The 19,434-nt window shown below is 45.1% G+C and overlaps 1 protein-coding gene across 3 annotated transcripts in view; it reads right to left on the reverse strand.

Moving 5' to 3' along the window:
* Window positions 1-8,787: 8,787 nt before the first annotated feature.
* Window positions 8,788-19,434, reverse strand: part of MTHFD1L (methylenetetrahydrofolate dehydrogenase (NADP+ dependent) 1 like) — a 198,655-nt gene continuing 188,008 nt past the window's right edge. The window contains exons 18-19 of one of the 3 annotated variants that reach the window (XM_082633842.1): window positions 17,186-17,306; window positions 8,788-9,806 (exon numbers count right to left, since the gene is read on the reverse strand). In XM_082633842.1, coding sequence (XP_082489968.1) covers window positions 17,217-17,306 — 90 coding nt within the window. In that variant the 3' untranslated portion in view covers window positions 8,788-9,806; window positions 17,186-17,216. Of the gene's footprint in view, window positions 9,807-13,325; window positions 13,501-17,185; window positions 17,307-19,434 lie in introns of those variants that run through there. The other 2 variants (XM_082633840.1, XM_082633841.1) reach the window with 2 other exon arrangements.

The raw sequence follows: 19,434 nt of genomic DNA on the forward strand, positions 1-19,434 counted from the left end.
GGGTCTTAGTTGTGGGCTCCTTAGTCGCCGTGGGTGGGCTCCTCAGTTGTGGCATGCGAACTCTTAACTGTGACATGCCTGTGGGATCTAGTTCCCAGATCAGGGATTGAACCCGGGCCCCCTGCGCTGCAAGTGTGGAGTCTTAACCACTGTACCACCCGGGAAGTCCCGTTTCTGGATTTTTGACAGCAGAAATAGAAATACTACTATCAGTAATAATGATCAGGAATCGTCCGTTTCTCGTGCATTACATTTTGCAGTGTAGTTGCCTACCCGTGCTGTGTGAAGCCTTTATCTATCCTGGCTGTGTCTGCCTAGAGCCTGGCCTTGGTACCAAGCACAGGATAAGAACTTAACACTGAAAAATGTTTGTTAAATTTAATCGAATACCCTATAAAAGATGCTATTCATCTCTAGGTACAGTGATTCAGAGACAATTCTGTAAGACCACAGAATTTTTTTTTTTTTTTTTTTTTTGCAGTACGCGGGCCTCTCACTGCTGTGGCCTCTCCCGTTGCGGAGCACAGGCTCCGGACGCGCAGGCTCAGTGGCCATGGCTCACGGGCCCAGCCGCTCCGCGGCATATGGGATCTTCCCGGACCGGCTCACGAACCCATGTCCCCTGTATCGGCAGGCAGACTCTCAACCACTGCGCCACCAGGGAAGCCCATAATTTTTTTAAAAAATAAATTTATTTATTTATTTTTTGCTGTGTTGGGTCTTCGTTACTGTGCGCGGGCTTTCTCTAATTGCGGACAGCGGGGGATACTCTTCTTTGCGTTGTGCGGGCTTCTCATTGAGGTGGCTTCTCTTGTTGCAGAGCACAGGCTCTAGGTGTTCGGGCTCAGTAGTTGTGGCACTCAGGCTCAGTAGTTGTGGCTCTCAGGCTCTAGAGCACAGGCTCAGTAGTTGTGGTGCAGGGGCTTAGTTGTTCCGCGCCATATGGTATCTTCCCGGACCAGGGCTCGAACCTGTGTCCCCTGCATTGGCAGGCGGATTCTTAATCACTGCGCCACCAGGGAAGTCCCAAGACCACAAAATTTTAAACACGATTATCCTAAAAATATCTGGGTGGAAATTATACCAATTTCACCATTAATTTCTCTGTTTTGATCCCATAACTCAGGTCTAGGACCAGAGTCAGTGCCCATGAAGTCTCTTTGCAGTCTGTGCGGGATTGGTAGGTTTGCCATGCACTTCCATCCTCAGTGTGGGAGCTCTGGTCACAGGGTGTAGAGAGAGCTTTGCCTCCTAGGGCGACACTTGCCCGCTTTGGTCACACTGAGGGGAAAGCCCTGGTGTGGAGAGGTTGGTGGCCGTGTGAGCTAGGGCACAAGCTCCGTGGTGAAGTTACTGTCTTCTTACACACATTGGAGACAGCCTATCTGGCACTTAACTAGATAGACCCTGGCCTTTACTCACTTATTTCCTATGTCTGTTGTTATCCAGGTGGCTGTAAGCCTTCATCTAGACTGTTCCTCATCCTCCCCACAAGGCTGGTCTCCTTCACCCTCAGTCCTCATGGGACAGTTGACGCGGCTCAAGTCTGGGACCTGCCAGCAACCATCAGGTGTCTGCACGGATGAGTGACACTTGCTCAAATCTCTGCTCCTGCTTCAAAATCTGCTAGGAACTGAATTTTTCATGCTTGATTTCTCCTTTAGGAATGATCAATACCACCAGCTAATTTGGGGCTTTCATTCTCAGGTTGCTTGCCGACTTTGTTAGGGTTTGAATGCAATTTCTCTATCATTTACCTCCCTGTGTTTGCACCGGAACATGCCGTGGTGGTGAAAAGGAGCCTTTTGGGGGGGACAACATCACATTTTTTTACCCTTAGAACCTGTGTGGTCTCACTAGCTGCTTTGAACCTTCTGAATCTTTTTTAAGTGTTTTGAGTCACCACGTCTACAAACCAGCTTCTATAAACTTAAAAAAATTTTTTTAAATTATTTATCTATTTTTGGCCATGCTGCACAGCTTGTGGGATGTTAGTTCCCCAACCAGGGATTGAACCCACGCCCTCGGTGGTGAACGCACGGAGTCCTAACCACTGGACGGCCAGGGAATTCCCAAACCCTCTGAATTTTTTAAAATAGGGGAGCCCCAAACCATGTGCCGGGTAACACGTTCTTGCTCCCAAATCAATTGCTACTCTCGGGAGGAGAGTGCTGCTTCTAAGAGCATTTTTACCCCTAGCTCACTCTGCAGAGAGGGGGCCAGTCTTGGGGTGGAAGGCTGCAGATGGAATGTTATTTCCATGCGCTGTGTCCTGAGGTTCCAGGAGGACCTCCAATATCTCATCTAGTGCGTACTTTCTTTTTTTCACGTTGGCCGGGGCTCCCTCTGTCACTTTTGCCTCTCTGAGCTCAGATTTGTCAGAAACCAGACCCCACCACAGATTCATCTTATTTTCCCTCCTCAGTCCTCACCACTCCCCCTTCCTCTCTGCCAAGGCTCAGCCCTCCTCTCCTTCAAGCCAGCTCCCATCTCGCTGGCTGTTGCCAGTTGAGTCCCAAGTCACTCATCACTCTACAACTATGGCCTCCCACCTCCCCTGGCTTCCCTCCTCCCTAATTATTTAGCACTTAAGGGGATTTTTCTGTTCATCTGTAGTTTGCTGTGGATGTTTCTGTTTCTGTCACTTCTGTTTATACATATTTACAGTTAGTTCAATTCTCTGTTCTAATGGCTATCGAGGTGGCATGAATAATTCAAAAATAATTTACATTTGGTTTTGGAAGGCCTTTCTGTGCTCCCATTGGAGCTTGGGGATGTCTGATATTCTGGGAATTCACATTTCAAACTCAGTAATGAAGCCACAGTAGAAAATGGCTTGGAGGGAGTTGGGGTGTTATTCAGCATCTTTTCCCCTGGCCCCTGAAGCATCCTTTGGCTCCCAGCTCCGTGATGGAGTTGGAAAGCATCACTTCTCATATAGTTGCCTAGTTCTGGCCCCAGGAGAGCTTTTCCAGTCCCTTTGGGGTGTCTGTCTCAGCTGTTTGTCTGGTACACGTTGTCTCTATCAAGGGGGAAGGTAATTGGTAGGCTGGCCTGGAGGAACACTATCAGGGCTCATGTAATTATCTGGGGAAGAAAAATTCCTTAATTGTAAGACTTTGCCAAGCGAACATTCATTCAGTATGTCTGCTCAGCGCACACACCAATGTTAACCAGTCTGATTACTTTGAAAAATTGTCTTTGCAATCCTTACTGTAAAATACGTAAGCATCATGATCTATGACTGAACATATTAACGGGCTTTAAGCTAGCAGGGTCCCTTCACGTAAACAGAGATGCCCACACAGGCTTGAGTAAACAGACGACACTCACCGTGGTGAGCCCGGGCAAAGGTTTGCGGCCCTGACCACACCACGAGAAACATTTAAGTTTAGCGGATTTGTAACATAAACACTCTAACCTCAGACTCAGTCTGGGCAATTCCATTGCCCTCCTCTGAGCTCTGCCCTGACAAAACAGAGGAGACAAGGGCTGTTTTCAGAACAAACCTGCCTTGAGTCTCATTCTAATCGTGGGATGAAATATGACTGACAACGTATCTGAAAGGTTGGATTTTTTAAAGCATTTCAGGAGACTTAAATACAAACCTAGGGTGCTAAAGAGAAGGGAAGCCTTGCCACGGAGTGTGAGTTTATGAAAAACTCAAAAGCATGGGTATAAACTCCCTCTGGCAGGCGGGTGGAAAGCCATCCCCCACTGCCTCCAGGATCCTCCCAGTGGCTTCTGGGACCATTTTACCAGCACCCCTCCCCGACCTTGATCATCCTCGTTAATCCATGGAGCCGAGTGTGAGGCCTTGCCTGGGTAGGCACTCAACCCATACTGGATTATTAGACACGAGTCTGGGATGAGAGATCCTGAACTTGGCTGGCCTCATATATCTCTTCGTTGTCCATGGAATCTTCCTAGGAGGTCTGTGGTTCCTCAGATGGTTTAAAGATTCAGCTTGTGGGGGGTGGTGCTTGGGAGCCTGGAGAAGCCACAGCTGAGGAAGGGAGGAGAGAAATGCCATGAAAAAAACCAAACTTAATTCCTTGGCTCTGAAGGGGTATCAGGAATTGAGAGGGCTGTAAGGATGATGCATAACATGCAGGTAGGGCCGCCACAGGCCAGGAGACAGACTGCTAGAAATGTGTACTCAGGCTTTCAACAAGTCTTTGCATAGCACCTTCTAGGTGTGAAGCATTGTGCTAGGCACAGTGGTGATAACAAAAGTGGAGTTTGGGTTAATTTTTAAATTTAGGATGCAGGAGAATAATTTAGTGAATTGTTAAAATACTGATTCCCAGGATCGTTTCTAGAGAGTTGAATATACTAGGTCTAAGTGGAGGTGGGAAGCTACATTTTTAACAAGGATTGCACGTAATTCTAATGCAGATGGTGCTGAGACCAGTTAAACAAAAAAAATCATGATTCTAAAACCTATAAGTAAAACTAGCCTACCCAAATGCTTGGGAGTCTGCTATTAACTGCCCAGAGAGGATTTTGGTGTTCAGCTAGCTCATATGGATTTAGCTTACCTTGAACACACTGGCCATGGCCAGTCACGGTGTTGCTCCATGAAAGGTGTTCATTGCAGTCTTGGACTCAGGAAAGCAATGCTAGGTTAGGTGGCTGCACTTTGGACCTGAGGAGGATGCTTACCCCAGAGCCTAAGCAGCACAAAGGAAGAGCATTAGATTAACTAGGAAGACAACCCACATTGATAAGGCTGAGATCACAGGAGGATGGCACAGCAGGGCATTTCATTCTTTTTTTGTCTCATGTTGACAGCTCAACTACATGGTCCTACTCCATTTTTATGAAGTATTTTTGCCATCTTTTTTGGTTCATGATATTCATCTTTTGTCCTAGAATCGACCATCTTACTGAGACCTGAAGGAAGGCCCAGAGTCATCATTAAGAATGATTCTTTGGGGCTTCCCTGGTGGCGCAGTTGTTGAGAATCCACCTGCCAATGCAGGGGACATGGGTTCAAGCCCTGGTCCGGGAAGATCCCACATGCCACGGAACAACTAAGCCCGTGTGCCACAACTACTGGGCCTGCGTGCCACAACTACCAAAGCCCATGTGCCTAGAGCCCATGCTCCACAACAAGAGAAGCCACCGCAGTGAGAAGCCCACGCACTGCAACAAAGAGTAGCCCCTTATCGCTGCAACTAGAGAAAGCCCGCACGCAGCAATGAAGAACCAATACAGCCAAAGAAAGAAAGAAAGAAAGAAAGAAAAGAATGGTTCTTTGGACAATCCCCTGAATCTATGGTTGTTTTAATGCTAGTTCAGAACATGGTGCAACTGTGGGTAACATCCCACGGACAGCTGCCAGGTTGGGGGACTCTGGCCTTTCAGGAAGGGACATAGCTATTTAGTGTCTCATATCCAGTGACCAATGGTGTCTGCCCAGATCTGCGGACACTGGCTTGCTCTCAGGAAATTTATGGGGTCTAGCAGAAATCTTGCCTATCTCTTGATGGCTAAGGGCTTGAAACTAAATCAGATCTTCGAATTGACCAATAGCTCAATCTAAAACTGAGTAAGAGTTGTTCTCAAAGTGTGACATGGGGGCCTGTGGGCAATCTGTCAGGGACATGATGTAGGCCACGAAATCTGCCCCATGATTTCTGAAACTTTTGGTATTTATGTATCTCAATAGTTTCTCACGACATGAACTAAAATCCTTTGCTTAGTGAAAGCCTCCATTGGTGTACACTCCCGACACCAACTAGATGCCTTACAACTCCATTCAATTCAGTTCTGACACTCTCTGCACAGTAAGTGCAGACCCCACGGGTTAGAGAGCAGGGTCCCAACCAACAGGACTGCCCCCCACTTCCAACACCAGCCATTGGTGTCAGCAAGTGGGCTAACACATGCTCAGTGAGGGGACGGATGACTTTACTCAGAAAACACTGATCAACTACTACCTTCCATTCCACTACTCTGTGGGTTTGGGATACAGTGGGGAGTGCCCCAACACGTTCCCTTCAGTCATGGACCTTGTACGTCGACTTCTTTTTCTTTTTAAGACATTCTGCTTCACACGTGGTAGCTGCCCAATAGGGGTTTGTAGAATAAATGAACTAGTCAATGAATTAAACAATGTTACTCAACAACGGTAAGATCTCTTATCAGGAAAACCATACAGCAAAACTTGTAATTTTGCGGGAATGGTATCTGTGGTTACCCTGAGCCAGTGGTCCCCAGAACTAGGACGCAAGCTGAGGGTCTGTGTGAACCTTGGGGAGACCAGGTCAGGTAGAACCTTGGTTGCCAGGGGCAGCGTCTAAAGCCGTGTGGGAAAGTTGGACCCCAAAGCAGGGCAGGGGTGGGAGCTCAGGAGCTGGCCCAGGGATTGGGGTTGTTAAGTAAGCTCTACATTGACACAGCACTCTACAGTTTCCAGAGCTTCTTCTATCTCATCTGAGTTAGGCTTGAGAGGGCTCCAGTGACAGGTGCTACCTAGGCTACTCCCAGAACAAGGATCTCAGATACAGGAGCCCTGGAGCAGGGACCCTTAGGGATGGCTTGGAGCACAGATGCAGATGTATTAACATCCCAGAGCATCACAACAGGCTGCAGGATTTAGGAGGTTAGAATTTCATACAGTCCCTGGCGGTCATCACCATTTTGGTGCTATAGATCCCTTAAACAGTCAGATGAAGTCTGTGTAGCCCTTCTCAGAATCTCTTTAAATGCCATGTGTATGATTATAACGCAGGACAATAGTGAAATGCAGTTATTAAAATGTTGAAAAAGTTATCAAATTTGATTACAGCAATATATGTGGCTCTTGACACATGACATAACAGGATAGTGGCACATCAGCCTTGTTAGATGATGCGATGGGCATAATTGCTACTGTGACTGTCTGCAGAAACTGTCATATTAGAATGTCAGTGATTTCGACTGCGACAGACACAGGTACTGCGAATATTGCCGTGATTTGCTGCTGACATTCATAATCGAAGGAAATGTTACATTACAGTTAGAGGTTAGTGAATACAAAGATGTACTTTTTCCCCCATCCAAGTTCACGGACTCTTGGATTTCAGCACTATCCCTTGTTTAAAGTGTAGCTATAAGAGCTTTTTTGGGGTCCCTCGATCCATGGCTGCATTAACAAATGCTGTAAAAGTGCACATATTACTTAATTTTTACTCCCTTGTACATACACATTTATACAAAAGCAATGGACAAACGTGTAGGTGGACTTCCCTGGAATAAATAAAGTAAGCTTCATACACCATCTTATCTATCGGCGGGTGTAAATTATGTTTAAAAACAGCCCCTGGGTAATGTAAGACAGGAGGATTCTCTTTGAATATCTGTTGTGAAGAACACTGATGTATTGTTTTAATGGAGTCAGCACATTACAGTTAAAACAAAGAGAATAACTCTAGAAATAGAGAAATAAAAAGGATATTAAGGAAAGGATTGGCTAATTGCCTTGCCGCTACTTTCCTGAGTCTCCGTTCATCTCTCCCTTGCTTTTTATTAATCACTATGGTGTCTTCCTCTGTCAGCTTTCAGAAGATCCTTCTGGTCTGGGTCTTAACCCTTGCAGGTGTTACTTCAGGACCCTGAGCAGAGAGGGAGCAAGGCCATACGTCTCTGTGTGCCATGGTGGTCACTGTGGCCCTCACCATTTCTGGTCTGTTAGTAGTTTCTTACATTTCAGTTATAGAGGCAGAGAGAAATCAGGATCTACCCTTCTTGGGAAGATTTCTGTCTAAAACCCACCATGCCAAAGGTTATGTGATTTTTTTTTTTTTTCATGCCTTGGCCTGAGAGATGGTAGGTAACTAGGTCTTTTCTAAAATAACATCTTCTCCTGCCCGTGAGTGCCTCGGTCATCATGAGTTCACAAGCCCATTAATTAAACTGCCAAAGACCTTTCTTCTCAGTGGAGGCTGCTTATCGCTCAGCAGGAGTGTATCCTAGTAGGGTTAGTGCATGAAAGAAAACAAATCCATAGGAACGCGAGTTATGACATCTAGGAGTCAAAACGAGCCCACATGATGGGAAAACTGTGGAGTTCCCAGCAACACCTGGATTATACGTCCTTTGGTGTGAGTGTTGAGAAGCCCTCCCATATCTGTATTCAGGATGCTCTTTTTTTCTCTCCTTTTTCTGATGAATTGGTGAGTTGCCTGGTGAAAGCAGGTAAGGAAAGAAGTCTCTGGCCTAAAGCCCTTGGAATATAGGTTTGTAAGATTTTTTTTTCCTAAAACATTTTCAAAAATAGAAAATGAAACTTTAAATGGCAGAGGAAAATAACAAGCAGAAGGGAACTGCTTAAAAATCACTTCGGGGACTTCCCTGGCAGTCCAGTGGTTAAGACTCCATGTTTCCAATGTAGGGGGCATAGGTTTGATCTCTGGTGGGGGAACTAAGATTCCACATGCTGCTCGGCCAAAAAATAAAATGAAAAGAACAAAAAAAATTAAATAAAAATCATTTCGCGAGGAAGGCTGCTCACCGGGCACATTATATAGAGAATGAATTGATTGTGAACCCTCATAATCTTGAAATAGATTTATATATCGGAGATGCTAGTTCACTGTGTATTTGGAGAGGCATACATGCAAATAAAAGGCAGGGACGGGGGTGGGGTGGGGTGGATGACAATGGGACTGTGACACTTCAGAAACGTGAAGCAAAATTATTCTCAGGACAGACAGTCTTTGCGTGGGGAGGCTTTTTACTTATTAAACAGTGTTTTGGAACAAATTAAACTGCACATAAAGATACATTATGGGCAGAGCAGCTGACAAGCAGGGTCACTGAGGGTGCGGTACAAGAACATGCAGGATATGATGACAAGGACTTTTGCAGGATGTGCCTGGGGGACATTTAAGATATTTATGGTGACTACTTTACTGATTGATACTGCTTAGAGGACAATCACTGCTTGTTTGTTCCTGAATCCTTGGTTTTGTCTTAACTTTTATGTAATTTTGTATTATTGTAGGGAAAAAATGGAAACAAGAGAGGGTCAGGAACAATTTAAGGGCTGGAAAAATGAAAAAACATTTGCCAAACACCCGACCTTTAAGGGTCACTTCTCTTGCCCTATGGGCCTGCGAGAGCTTAATGGCCATTGAGATTCATTCATCGGTGGAAGAAACTAGCATAAACCCATCAGTTTCTAGGTAAGTGATGTAAACTTCCCTGGCGCTGAAAAGTAGTTCTGGATATAAAATATATTTTGTTCCAAAGGATATTACCACTTTCCAGCAGTCAGAAGATTTCACAACTGACCTGATATTTCTCTGTTATTTTTTTCCTTGTTATGTTTATGAAGCTCTCGTTGCATTCACAATTTTCCAGGAAATCAGTGTCAGGTAACAACCCCACCATGAAAAGCTACCTCTAGAGAGCAGTCAGCGCGTCTTATCTGGCACTGAAAGCTTGCTGGTTGGTTTTCTACATACATGTTTATTTTCAGTTCAGAGACAAAATAGAAAACTCCATCGTGGAAAATGTTACCTTTTAGTTCACACTCTTTTAATCCCCCAGTCCCCATAAAATAAACATTCGAAAGTGTAAGCAGTGGGAAATAATGTAAACTCTGCAGAAACAGAAAATAAATTAGTTTCTTTCAGACTTGGTGGAGGTCCTTTTCCTGAACACTACACTCTGTTACAAACAGAATTCATCTTGAACGGAGAATAAATCTTTGGCCTATTTCACCATTTCCCCAGCATTGCGTAAGAGCATATTTCAAATTCACTTTCTTCTCCAACTGCAGCAAAAAGGCAAGGAGTAGTTTGTGTTTGTGGAGCCTGAAAAACAGGAAAAAAAAATATTTCGGTGGTTTAAGAACAGCTTTTTTCCTCTGGTGTCAAACTGTTCATATATGATAGCTCTAAAGTTGGAGACCACAAGAAAATATAAGAGCAGACAAGTGATTCTATTCACAAGGCAAGGCTGGGATCATTGCTTGGAATCTTTTTACTTATGAGCAGTGGAGAATCCGATTCTGCACCACTCGGGACCGAGCCAGCATGGACACGGCAGGCAGCAGTTCTGAATTTCCTAAAAGATTTTGCTTGGGGACCGTGGCTAAAATTCCATGACTTCTAAATTTGGAAGCTACAAGTTTCCAGGATCCTGTCAAGTGAGAACATCCAGGATTTTAGATTAGCAACCCTGTTGCCTTGGATTTCAGTTTCTCTTTTATAGCAGGCACAGAGAGCAAGGTCTGTAAAATGCATTTAGGACAAGAATGGAAGTGAGTGAGTCTGGAATTTCTTATTATTGTTAAAGCTTTGTTGTTTTCCCGCAAAGGATACTAAGACTCTCTGTCACTGTGAATTCTGCAATCTCTTTAGAAAAAGAAGTGATCAAACTACATTTTAAAAAGAAAAAAAGCAAACAAAACACCTAAGTACCAAAAAAAAAAAAAAAGCGTTCATTGGGAGAAACGTAAAATACAAGCACTTGGCCTTTGATCTGAATTTATACAAGGAGGAATTTATCTACTCGACCAAGAGTTCAAACTCGGCTGGAGTACAGTGAGCCAGCCTCCCACGGATGAGGGCAGGGTCTGGAGCCAGAAGGGATGCTTTATTACCTTCAGAACAGAAGACGGTGATGAAGGCAGGGGACTAGGAGTTTCAAATACTCCCCTGATGTCTGGTTCAAATCAGGGAAGTAAACAGAAAACAGAAGCATCACAAGCATAGTAAACATTAACAAAAAGAAAATATTTTTGATGTTAGGAAGGGAGGTCTGCCTGGTGCAGACCCTGCCCCTCCTCTCAGTGATGTGCCAGCCTCCCGTCGGTGGCTCTGGTGACCCTAGGTACGAGGCACAGTGACTACTGGGGAGGGAAGGTGGGTGGCGGGAGAGACGAGGGTGGGCTCGGTGGAAGACCCGTGGATTGACCACGTGACCTCGGTATCAACAGTTTTTATAGTTAAAGAGGCTTAGAGTCTGTGGTTCCATATTTTCAGAAAATTCAAAGGGTTGGTAAAGGTATAGAAAGTCTGAATATAAATTTTAAAAAAATCAGAAACACAATAGCAAAGGTGCAAATGAATCAGTTGTTTATTGTTTATTCAGTGGGGAAAATTTTTTTTAAATTTGATTTAGTGTTAAATCTTTTGGAAGATAGAATATATAAGACATCCAATCATGGTATGTGAATAATAAGAAATTACAAAGTGCCCAGGCAACGTGAATGACCAGAGGCAGAGACTGGAGTGACGTGGCCACAAGTCAAGGGCTGCTGGCAGCAGCTAGAATCTGGAGAAGGCAAGGAAAGGATTCTCCCCTGGAGCTTCTGGAGGGAGTGTGGCCTGTTGGCACCTTGATTTCAGCCTGCTAATACTGATTTCAGACTTCTAGCCTCTAGAACTGTGAAAGAATCAATTTCTGGTATTTTAAACCACCAAGTGATTTGCTATAGCAGCCATGGGGATAAAACACACACACACACACACACACACACACACACACACACACCCACCCATAAGGGGAGTTCTCTCCTATTTATTAAACTACGACAATTTCATTGTATTTACCCTTATGTTAATTATTGGTAATGACACTTGGGTCTTGGCTTCCCTTTGCTGACAACCATCTTGTTTTGGTTCCCACTGTTGAATAACAGAGGTTAAAGTTAAATACGCTACCAAAGTGACTTTATTGTTTATTATAAATTTATTTATTTTATTTATTTATTTTAGGCTGCGTTGGGTCTTCATTGCTGCGTGTGGGCTTTCTCTAGTTGCGGTGAGCAGGGGCTACTCTCTTCATTGCAGTGCATGGGCTTTTCACTGCGGTGGCTTCTCTTGTGGCAGAGCATGGGCTCTAGGCGTGTCGGCTTCAGTAGTTGTGGCTCGCGGGTTCGTTACTCCGTGGCATGTGGGATCGTCCCGGACCAGGGCTCGAACCCATGCCCCCTGCATTGGCAGGCGGATTCTTAACCACTGTGCCACCAGGGAAGCCCCTGAAAGTGACTTTAAAGTAAAAACAAAGTCAACCTCAGTAGTATTTGTAAAGTTGATGGCGACATATTTTGACAATTTTTTTAAAACCTGAAAAGTGAATAATTTAGAATCATTTATATCATGAATTTTTTTTTGAGATTTGCTTTTGAATTGAGGAGAAGTAAGTCTATTTATTTATCTTATTAGTGAAGCTGCTTGATAGTCACTGGGTGCTTATTAACCCGTTTGAATGTCTGATAAAAAGTGTTTTTTGCAAAATGGAGAAAATTTCAAGTTCAAAGCATTTGGTTAAAACTTTCACCCTACCTTACAAGTTCTAATTTTTTCAAACCAACTGGTAGATTATAACTAATGACATAACTGAAGCTTTTCTCCAAGCTTTTCCAAGCTTTTCCAAAAGCGCATCCAAGCTTTTCTCATTGACCTATAATTTCTTATATATTATATTAACCATGTATAAATTTAGAGTTATTAGAAAAATCATATTTTTCCAGAGTTTGATGAAATATTATTTTTCTTGCTTTATTTTAAAAAAAAGTATAAGATGATTAGATCCACTGCCTCCTGGGAAGTTTCTTTTAAAAGGGAATTAATTAAGAATTTCACAACCGTTAAGCCTCAAAACATTCCATTTTAGTTAGATATGGGAGATTTAATTATCACCACCTTTTAGAGATGTTAAAGATTCCATTTTAGATTTAATTATCACAATCGTTTATTTAAGTAGCTTGGGCTTCCAGCCTGTTTTGGCTCCTGCCTGGGAGTGGGAAAAGGGGGGCTCCCTCTGCCCCAAGGATAGCTTGGGGTGAGGGACTGAGGACTTTTTCTTGAAGCACAACGGTGATGAACAATTTCTGAGCTGCTTCTTGAAAAGACAGAGTTTCAAAATTAAAATCAGAGAGCCCTGGAGCTCCCCCAGGAAACCCTGAAACTCTGTGGTTTACAACCTGGGGATAAGAGGCTCTGTCCACAAGCAGCATCTGGAGATTAATTTATAATTATTAAATATCACTGAAAATTTCGGCTCGAAAGAAAGTTTAGGGAAGAAATGAGCTGGTATTATACTCCTTTTTGCGTGTGCAATTCAAGAAAAACAATTATAGCAGGGCCAGAGTCAATTTGATTCCGTACTAACCACAACTTTGCACATCAGAACAAAGTAAGGGAGTGTCTGAATCCTTCAGGAAATCTGCCAGGTTTTCTTGAGTTCATTTGAATCCTGCCAAGGCCCAGAAATATGATAAAGCTTCAAAATGACAAACCCAAAGGGAGGGGGGGAATCAAACCTCCAAATCCAATCATCTTCAAACAAAAGACTGACCAGTAATGTCACAGGACCAGTTTCACTGGGACAAACAACTCATTTTAATTAGTTCTATTTGGTAACATCCAAAAGAATGAATCATGCCCTTAGTCTAACAACAGTGAAAGCACGACAGGGAAGCTTTGGAAAAAAAGAAGCAAGAGCTCAAATTCTGGTGGATTCCTGGCATCTCCGGCTCATATTGTCTCACACCGTTTCCTAGAGGGTGAGATAAGCAGGGACGGTGAGGAAGCGGAAGGAAAGACAGCAGTCCTCAACCGAGTGGCTTCTTCCATGTGGGACACGTCACGTCTGCAACACATTCTGCAAGGAGTAAGGGGAGCGATGCCCTGCAGCTGAGTCCAGAGAAAGAGCTGGAGTCTGACCACGATGTAAGCAAAGCAGCCCACCAGACATTTCCTCTCCTGATGCTCAAATCTGTCCGAGCTATCATCCAAGCTTTAACATTTGTATTTTATGCATTTTTAATAGCTACAGACCTGTGACTGTGAGTAGGAGTGGTCCCTGCCCGCCGTATGCGAGAGGGGACAGGAAGCAGGAAGACTGTCTGCAGGATCACTATTCTGAAGGACACCCAAGAGGGAGTGTTTGCTTTGTACAGTGGTTTCCTCTTACAGCACTGGATGGTTTGCTATTATTCAAGCAGGGTCAAGTGATGGGTTTTGAAACACTGCCTACCAAGCCTAGAACAAGGTTTGGCAATTCACACAGAGGAAAGAACCTTGGATAATTGAGTGGGAAGATGACATTCAATGAGAGACTTAAGTAAGAGATAGCTCTAGTACAGTCTGACTGAAAAGAATTTTGACAAAGTCATAGCTTTTAATACTCAATTATCTTTTGTTATTAAAAAAAATCACCTGGTTATCCCCCAATTATGGGTCTGTTCAAAGAGTTGGTTATCATCTTCCAGAATGGGCCAAAGTTCATTTACCCCGTGAAAATCTTTTGGTTTGGGGCAGAAAGGATGGGGTGAGATCGAGAGTAAGCAGATCTGGGTTGAGTCTTGGCTTTTGTACTTATCAGCTGTGCAACTTAGGCAAGTTGTTGATGTCTCTGGGCCAGAGTTTCCGCAGTTCTGAAATCTGAGGCCAGCATGACATGTGACCGGGGATGGCAAAGCATTTCCTGCTACAGCTATGGAACGAGAGGCAGGGCTGAGTAGTGGAAAGGCAGTATTATTCCTCTGCTGTCTGGTGGATCAGGGCCATCCCTCAGCTACCCCCTCTTGTGACCACTTGGGACAGGACAACACCTGCCTGCAAGGGGTGCAGTGACTGCCCACGAGAGGTGCTTAGCACAGTGCCTGGCCCATTGGAGGGAATCCCCAAAGGCAAGTGTCTTGACCCCCAACCCCTGCTCTGTCTTTGTTTTTGTTTTTAATTCTCTCTTTTTTTTTGGCTGCACCCCGCAACATGCGGGACCTTAGTGCCCCGACCAGGGATCGGACCCGTGCCCCCTGCAATGGAAGTGTGCAGTTCCAACCACTGGACTGCCAGGGAAATCCCCCTGCTCAGTCTTTGAACAAAGTCCAGAGGGATACTTGTCAGGGAACTTGAACACAAGGATTTAGATGTAGGTACCGGTAAAGCTAAGGACACGCCACCTGGCATTACCTGAGCCCCAAATGCAATAATTAAGGCATAAATGCATTTATATGACCTATTTGGAGAGCAAATAAAAATGGACCAAAAGTCTGGAAAAATACTCATCTATCTGAGAGAGATGAAAGAATTACACACACTTGTTCTGGAGAAAAATGACAAGTGGCAGAAATGTAGCATAATGGGTTGACATGACAAAGGAAATCAGTCTGGACAGGGGTCATCTCAAAGTTTAAGAGGAATGATATTGTGATTTTCCCAAGGCCTGGATGGGAAACCCAAGACGTTCACACACACATACACATGCACCGTCATATCAAAAGACCAAAAGAACTCCGTTATCAAAGCTCAAGTTTATGGGCTTCTCTGTTAAATTAGTCTCTGTTAGTTCATTTTCTGGAGTTTTCTTTTTCAGAAATGACAAAAGATTTGAAATGTGATTGTGGTTAAAACTAAATACAGCTCCCACTCCTCAGCAAAAAACACATATGAACAACAGCAAACACCACACACACAACCCAAACAGAACAATCCCACAACTTGCATGAATGTGTCTCTTACCTTTCTCATCATAGCCTAAGTCTTCCGTGTTTCAGTAACAAAGACTTGCAAAAAAACAAATCTCCCCATGTTCACTACTGATAGTCAAACAAACAAATGTGAGAGTCCTGTGTGCTTGGCTTAGGGCGTAACTCAGAGACAACTGGACAGAAGGGTCTTTAGGTCGAGCAAGCTCACCTGGAAGGCCCAGAATATACGGGCAAGAGGGACGGGTGCTGGGCTAAGGAACATGGACAGGAGGGAGCAGGAAGAAGGCATGGGGGTGTTTATGGGGAAGGAATGCGTCTTGAGGATACGGTGAGGACTTGTCTGATATATGGGATGGGGAAAAGCAGCTCCAAGTCTCTGAGACTTCTGATTGGGAGTTTCCCAGGGAGGAGGACTGTGGGGGGGGGTCCTTTATCTTTGTGATGGGAAGCGAGGACAGAAGCCAGCAGGTGTGCCTGCGGCTGCAGGACCGAGGCACAGACAGGAATGAGACCAAAGGCCCCCCGCTGTGGGCCGCCTAAGCCAGCGCCAAGGCAAGCCCAACCCTCTTACACTGCGCAGACCCTGAATCATCAAGGGCTCTAATTCCTGCCGCCCTGTGCTTCCTGTGACTCACAGGACCCCTGGAGTTAGACGATCTGTCCCATCTCTATGAATCCTTCCAGTGGTATGAGAGCCCAATCCCCCTGTTGTGCGGTAGTGTTATGGGTTAGATGGTGTCCCCAAAAGGTATGTTGAAGCCCTGACCCCTAGTACTTCTGAGAGTGACCTTAACTGGAAATAGGGTCTTTGCAGATATAATCAAGTTAAGAAGAGGTCAATAAGGTGGGCCGCAATTCAATGCGACTGGTGTTCTTTAAGGAAGACAGAGACACACAGGGAGACAGAGGAATGTCAAGGATCCATGGGCACCAGCAGGAGTTGGGAAGAGGCCAGGAGGGATTCTGCCAGAATCTCAGAGAGTGCATAGCCCGGAGGACACCTTGACTTTGGACTTTTGGCCTCCAGAACTGTGGGAGAACAAATGTCTGTTGTTTAAGCTGCCCAGTTGTGACACTGTTACGGCAGCCCCAGGAAACGAGCATACTGGGAGTCCTCTATCACATGATTCTAACTCTGTACCAAGAGATACGTGGGATGAAGGTATAGTTGGTATAGTTAATGACAGCAGATATTAGTTTTAATTCTTGAAAAAGAATAATGAATTGGGCTTCCCTGGTGGCGCAGTGGTTGAGAGTCCGTCTGCCGATGCAGGGGACACGGGTTTGTGCCCCGGTCCAGGAAGATCCCACATGCCGTGGAGCGGCTGGGCCCGTGAGCCATGGCTGCTGAGCCTGTGCGTCTGGAGCCTGTGCTCCGCAACGGGAGAGGCCACAACAGTGAGAGGCCCGCGTACCGCAAAAAAAAAAAGAATAATGAATTTACAAGGCTCCTTTGTTATAGCAAGAGATGCCTTAAAACAAATCTATATTCAGAGACGGTGTGACTGACTTTCACTGGAATCAGGTCCAGGCACACCAAGGACCTGACCATCTCACTGCATATCCACACCCAGGGGTGACCCAGAGCATGGCTGTAACCTGGTAGGAATTCATAGTAACCAAGTGAGGAAATTACTTATCAGACCATTTCTGTAATAAATATCAGAAAAACCAAACAAAATAAAACTAAAAGAGATTTGAACTAGGGAAAAAAGAAAGAAAGAAAAAGCAAAAAGCACAATAGCCTACCTGAATTGAGTCCTGTGAAAATCTTGTCCACTTAGAACAAGCCTTTAACTTGCTCTGTTTCCGTATCAAGATCTATGTCATAGAAGCAGGGCCGAGTCGGCAGTCCTGGCATGGTGCTCATCTAGGGGAGGGAACAAAAGATTATATATTAGCCAGTGCTGCAGGGTGATCACTCCGGACACTGTACATCTAACGACATAAATTAACTATATAGTTCAATTCAGCCTCATGGAACTTTGGGTTATATATCCATGTATCTTTTAAAATTCACCATCTGCTATTCCAATCTTTGTTTAAGGAAATGAAATCCCTCCCTGGTCCCACAGCCTACCATAGCTCCAAAACAGTGATTTTCAAACTCTTTTTACTAAGTCAGATCTTAATGCTGAAGCCCAACAGAGATGAGCCCCTCTGGCTGAAGGGGACAGTGGGTGTGGAAGGAATGAATAATGAATAACCCCCAAGACACATTTCGGTAAAATCTTCAACCCTTGGAGCACAGTTTGAAAACTCCTGTTCTCCAGATAGCTGGCCTACGTCACTAGCAGTAACTGTGGTTTATTGAGAACTTACTATGTGCTAGGCACTGTGCAAATGCTTTTTTTTCATCGTCCCCCAAACTCAGTGAAGTAGGTACTTGTATCGTTTCCATGTTACAAGGAAGGAAATGGAGGTTTAGAGGTGTTCAGTCATTTGCCCAAGGCCACACAGGTAATACACAGCAAAATGGGAAATTGGACTCCACGTTTGTAACCTCAAATTACGCATATAACCACCACCAATGCTACCCCCACCACCGTTTGGGCACGTTATACTCAGAATTTTACACAGATAATTACTTGAGTTCCCCGTCACCCTCAGAGGTACGCACTAGTTTTAGCCTCACTTTACGGATGAGGACAGAGGACATTTAGGCACAAAGGCATCGGCTCAAGGATGCATAGCTCGTCAGTGGTGGAGACAGAATTAAAACCAGGCCCGTGCTTCTCACTTCTTTGCTGCCCTGGGTCTAGATCGGTTTTGCAAAAAGCGCTCTATGTCCAGCTGCACCAGAGACCCCTGGGGAGCTGGGGAAGCTGGCCGGTTTCCTCTGGTGATGCTCACACACTAAACACGGGTCTAGGACCCGGAGTGTGAGGATTTTGGATGAGCTGCTCCTTATCGATTTTAGTATTCCCACTTCTTCTCACCAGGCTGGAAGTTCTCAACACCAAAGGAACCCAGATAAGGCCTCTGTCACACATCTCCGGTCTCTCACTCTCAAGGTCCTTCTTTGTAGGGACAGGATTTCTCTGACGCCCACTCTTCCCCCCTGTGATGCTGACAGACTCTCGCTACTCAGACTGGGGTCTGTGGACCAGGGGCATCGGTATCACCCAGGAGCTTGTGGGAAATTCAGGATCTCAGGGCCCACCTGCGGCCCACTGAATCAGAATCTGCAATTTCAGCACATCCCCAGGAGATCTGTGTGCACGTTTCCATCTGAGAGGCCCTGGCTTAGTCAAGATGGCCTAGGATGCCTCCCCCCACTCCCTTGAGCCCTGGGAAAGGGAGCTCCTGGGGAAGGGGGTGACGTGCTGAGGAGGAAGGGGAGAGGAAAGCCCTCTCACCCCTGACCAAGTGCTGCTACTTCCCGGCCCAAGCTCCAGGTCGAGGAGGAAACCTGTGCACCTGCGGCCTGATAACCACCTGGACTATGAGAGTGTGAGTGAGGTAGGTCCACGCGGCCAGACACATAAACACTGGGATGTACGGTGGCCAGCTCCTGTCTTGCTAATTGCACAGGATTGCCCTTTAGTAAGTATATTATGGGCTAAAAAGGCTTCTGAGGCCTGCCTGGAATCCAGGCGCCACTGATAGCATGTCTTCAGGAAAATGTGCTCTGGGTTTCGAGCGATGAACTACAAATAAACTTCTGGCACGCAACCTGCTTGCAGGTGGGGATCTCCCGTACTTTAAAACTAGGTATGTGGACGGCTACTTCTCCTCCTGAGGTTTCTGTTCCTAGCAGGGGGGTAACATTTTTCTCTGGTGACTACAGTCGCTGCTCCTAGGAGACCCCAGAAAGAAACCCACGCTTAATGTTTTAGCACTGACACATCAAACACAAAGGACACTGGTGGGAACTGTTCATATTTTTCCCAGTTTCCTGGGCTACAAACTCATACCAGTTGCTCTACAACAATTTTCCTGCCTCACTGCATTCTGACATGAGCGTTTTAAGACGCCTTTATAATCTGTGTGGGGAT

This window comes from Mesoplodon mirus, assembly GCF_964341445.2.
Source record: "Mesoplodon mirus genome assembly, chromosome: 10".
Classification (NCBI taxonomy): domain Eukaryota; kingdom Metazoa; phylum Chordata; class Mammalia; order Artiodactyla; family Ziphiidae; genus Mesoplodon; species Mesoplodon mirus.